General features: G+C 40.3%; 1 protein-coding gene across 1 annotated transcript in view; it reads right to left on the reverse strand.

Moving 5' to 3' along the window:
- LOC117941723 (high choriolytic enzyme 1-like) overlaps positions 1 to 3,459 on the reverse strand; it is a 5,027-nt gene continuing 1,568 nt past the window's right edge. The window contains exons 3-9 of the mRNA XM_034866759.1: positions 2,971 to 3,021; positions 2,670 to 2,802; positions 1,573 to 1,689; positions 1,171 to 1,349; positions 698 to 779; positions 160 to 284; positions 1 to 19 (exon numbers count right to left, since the gene is read on the reverse strand). Of these exons, the coding sequence (XP_034722650.1) occupies positions 18 to 19; positions 160 to 284; positions 698 to 779; positions 1,171 to 1,349; positions 1,573 to 1,689; positions 2,670 to 2,802; positions 2,971 to 3,021 (689 nt within the window). The 3' untranslated portion in view covers positions 1 to 17. The remainder of the gene's footprint in view (positions 20 to 159; positions 285 to 697; positions 780 to 1,170; positions 1,350 to 1,572; positions 1,690 to 2,669; positions 2,803 to 2,970; positions 3,022 to 3,459) is intronic.

Below are 3,459 nucleotides of genomic sequence, written 5' to 3' on the forward strand. Positions count from 1 at the left end.
ACAACTTCTGGAAGGTTTTCTGAAAAAGAAAATAAGATTCAGATTAATATCTCAGATATATGTATATAAAAATGTCACCCACTTATTTTTCCATGTTGTGCTGTTCTATCTTTCACTGTGTTTTACACTTTTAGAGTATAAAGTTAATGTTGTACTTACAGCATCCGTAAAGCTTGTTAATGCGGGCGATGTCAGTAGTGCTCATTTGTGTGGCCTTTCCAAAGTCAAGGTTAGGATTGCGGATAGCGGAGATGGTTGGCAAGCCGTTTTTGGAGAAGGAGTATCTTGAGGAGCACAGAACACAACATGTTTAGTATAGAGATCACACAGATATAGGGTGTGTTTCCTCCAACCTAAGGTGACCAGATTTCGGAGACAAAATCCGGCAAAACATCAGTACAGAAGCGTAAAAACCTCCAAAACAGGTGATGTTTTTTTCTTGGTAAACTTAAAACGCCAACAACCAACAGAAAGCAGCAAACCGTAACAGCCAGTGTTGTTCATGGTGGCTATAGCGTCGCGCTAAGCTAAATGCTAAAGTTGCTGATGCATGAATCTGAAATTAGCCATTCTGCGTATTACTTTGAATTATTTAATTTTTACTTGTAATAGTGTTTTAAGACCCTTCTTTTAGGCTACTTAAGTAAGATATCGGAGTACTTCTTCCACAGTGGAAAATCCATTCAAAAACACTCACTTGCTGTACTGCATGACAGAGTTGAAGTCGTAGGGAGTCCCCAAGTTGTTAGTCGGCCTCTTCACAAAGTTGGATTCAGTTCCTGCAGGAAAGAACAGCCCAAAAATATTAAACAGCAAGGTGAAGGACATCACAGACAACTTCCCTTGATCCAGACTATTGGCATCTTAACTATCTAATACTTAAATAATTGTTCATTTCTTATCCTGCACTGTAACTTTTATTCTCATGTTGTATCTGCTATTTAATGTTTTTTATGGTAGGCCCTTTAATTTGCCCTGTTGCTGAAATGTGCTACATGGTGACCATATTAGACATTATACCTGCTAATTATCAGCTAATTAGCATGGCCATAGCAGCTAGCTCAAAGCAAATGTTAAGAGCCCCACAGAGCCGCTAGCACGGCTGTGGACACAATCTTGTTACTTTCCTTATGTGGGACTCATTGATCAAGAGGGTATAAGGGAACTGACCTGGCTGAATGTTGGCGGTGAGGATGGAGACGTACGCGTCTCTGTCGGAGCGGACATGCTCGTGATGGAAGCCCAGAGCGTGGAGAACCTCGTGCTGGATCGTGTTTACGTAGAGACATCCGTTTCTCAACAGAGAGACCGGCTGTACGCCTCCCTGCCGGCCCACGTAGGACCAACACCTGTCACACACCAACACACACACACTCAAATTGGTGTTGTAGATGTATTCTTTGTCTCTCGTGTTTCTTGGGGAATATTATTATATATATTATATATTAATATATATTAAAATGCCTGTGGCATACATATCTTGAAAGCCCAGGTTATCCTGAAGAAATAATGTCTATAACTTGACTGTGTGTGTGTGTGTGTGTGTGTGTGTGTGTGTATGTGCGTGCCTACCCAGTCCCAGAGAAGAAGTTGAGGTAGTCCCTATGCGTAGTACGCCAGACAAAGCGAATGCAGGTGGACTGATGGAAGGTCACCAGGCTGTTAATGAGGAAGTTGCGCTCTGCAGTGCCTTCAGAGACAAAGAAAAGGCTGCTGAGAAACAGTTTTCACACCCTTCATGAGCATTTTTTTTTTTCATGAAGTCTCACCTCTTATCTCAGAAAACACAGAAGTTGGTATATGTGGGTAATGTATTAAGTTTGTAGGAAGTGAAACATCATTCGTCCTCTTTACTAGTATTGTCTTTAGACCGTTATGATCTTACAATTTACTCATAAAAGACTTTCATACTAACCAAGTTAAGTCATTTGAGGGTAAACATAATTACGTAAAGAGGTGATATAATTTCCACATGAAAAATGAGACCCGACGGCACTGTTGAACACACCTGGATATTACAGGCATGGTGAAGAAAGGCTAAAAGTTAAGAGGTTCAATGATGATATTGTTTGTTGTGCTGGTGAAATGCATTGCATCACGTTGACAGGTGTTTCTATGATTTACTGTTTCCACATAGGTTTGACATTAGGCACAAGTGTCCCTCGAGCTCGGTCTCGTATTTCTTCTCACATATTTACTCTGTTTTGTCTCGGTCTCAGATTAAGAGGACTCAGGATTTTGTTTCAAGACCACAACTGCCTTTTGACTATCTGATCAAGGCGTTACTCATGATATGGCAGTAAAATAGGTGAATGAAGAATAATCCAAATTTTTTTTTAAGTGGTTGTTATTTATGGGAGTACAGATCTTTCAGATTTATTTGAGGAGTGCCTGTGGTCGTGTCATGCAGTGTGGGATTCGCACTGCTCTGGGCCACGTTCAGCCTCGACAAAGTCTAGCAACGTATAATAACGTATTTTCAAACTGCAAACGGGGGGGGTGTTGTTGTATGTTCTCTGTTTTTTCCTTACCATGGGTCTACAGACACGTCTCTGCTGATTTGGTATCACCGAACTTGCTTAACTACTCTTTATATGAGATTTTACATACTGTAGCTCGTAATCTATAATGACATGTTGGTAGCTCTGAAACAAAGTAACAGCCACTTACTGTATTCAAGGCCGATGGCGACGGGCACGTAGACGTAACTTCCAGTTTTGGGCCACAAGCAGCCTCTGGTCACGCAGGGGTCGGCATTCTTATTTAAATTTGGCACAATGTCGCCGTGGACCAGGCTCGTTTCTGCAGAACAAGAAATAAACAGACACGTTTGACATGTTTTACAGAAATGGACCAATGAGCCAAGTTTTTTTTTTCACTTTTTTTTTTGTTGCTTCACACTAAGTCGTATGTGTTGCCATTGTGTACTTAGAGATAGATCATATCAATATATATCATTATAAATCTTACTTATGCCAGCATTAGCTTTCTCGATGGTTTTAGAGACGTCCGTCGACTCTTCTGGAAGCAAGGAGAGAAAAACAGATGACAGATGATTGGGTGGAGGCGCGTTCAGGAAAGGCTTTTGTCATGTGGACCCGCCGACAGTGTTGTTGTGATTACTTAGAATTCCTTATGGGGGGCGACATAATCTACGCACTATAGCTTTAATTAATAAGTTAATTTATTATCATTGTAAACTGTTGACAACTTATGTTATGTTGATCAACATCGGCAGAATTTTTAGATTCATTTTTCAGCTTTACACTTCAACAAGTCGTATGTGTTGCCATCATGTATTTAGAGTTAGATCATAAATATCATTATAAATCTTACTTATGCCAGCATTAGCTTTCTCGAGGATTTTAGGGACGTTCGTCAACTCTTCTGGAAGCAAACAGAGAAAAACAGATGACATCAGAAACAATGAGCAGTGGTTTAACTTCATTATTTACACGT

The sequence above is a fragment of the Etheostoma cragini genome, chromosome 1, assembly GCF_013103735.1.
Source record: "Etheostoma cragini isolate CJK2018 chromosome 1, CSU_Ecrag_1.0, whole genome shotgun sequence".
NCBI classification, from domain to species: Eukaryota; Metazoa; Chordata; class Actinopteri; order Perciformes; family Percidae; genus Etheostoma; species Etheostoma cragini.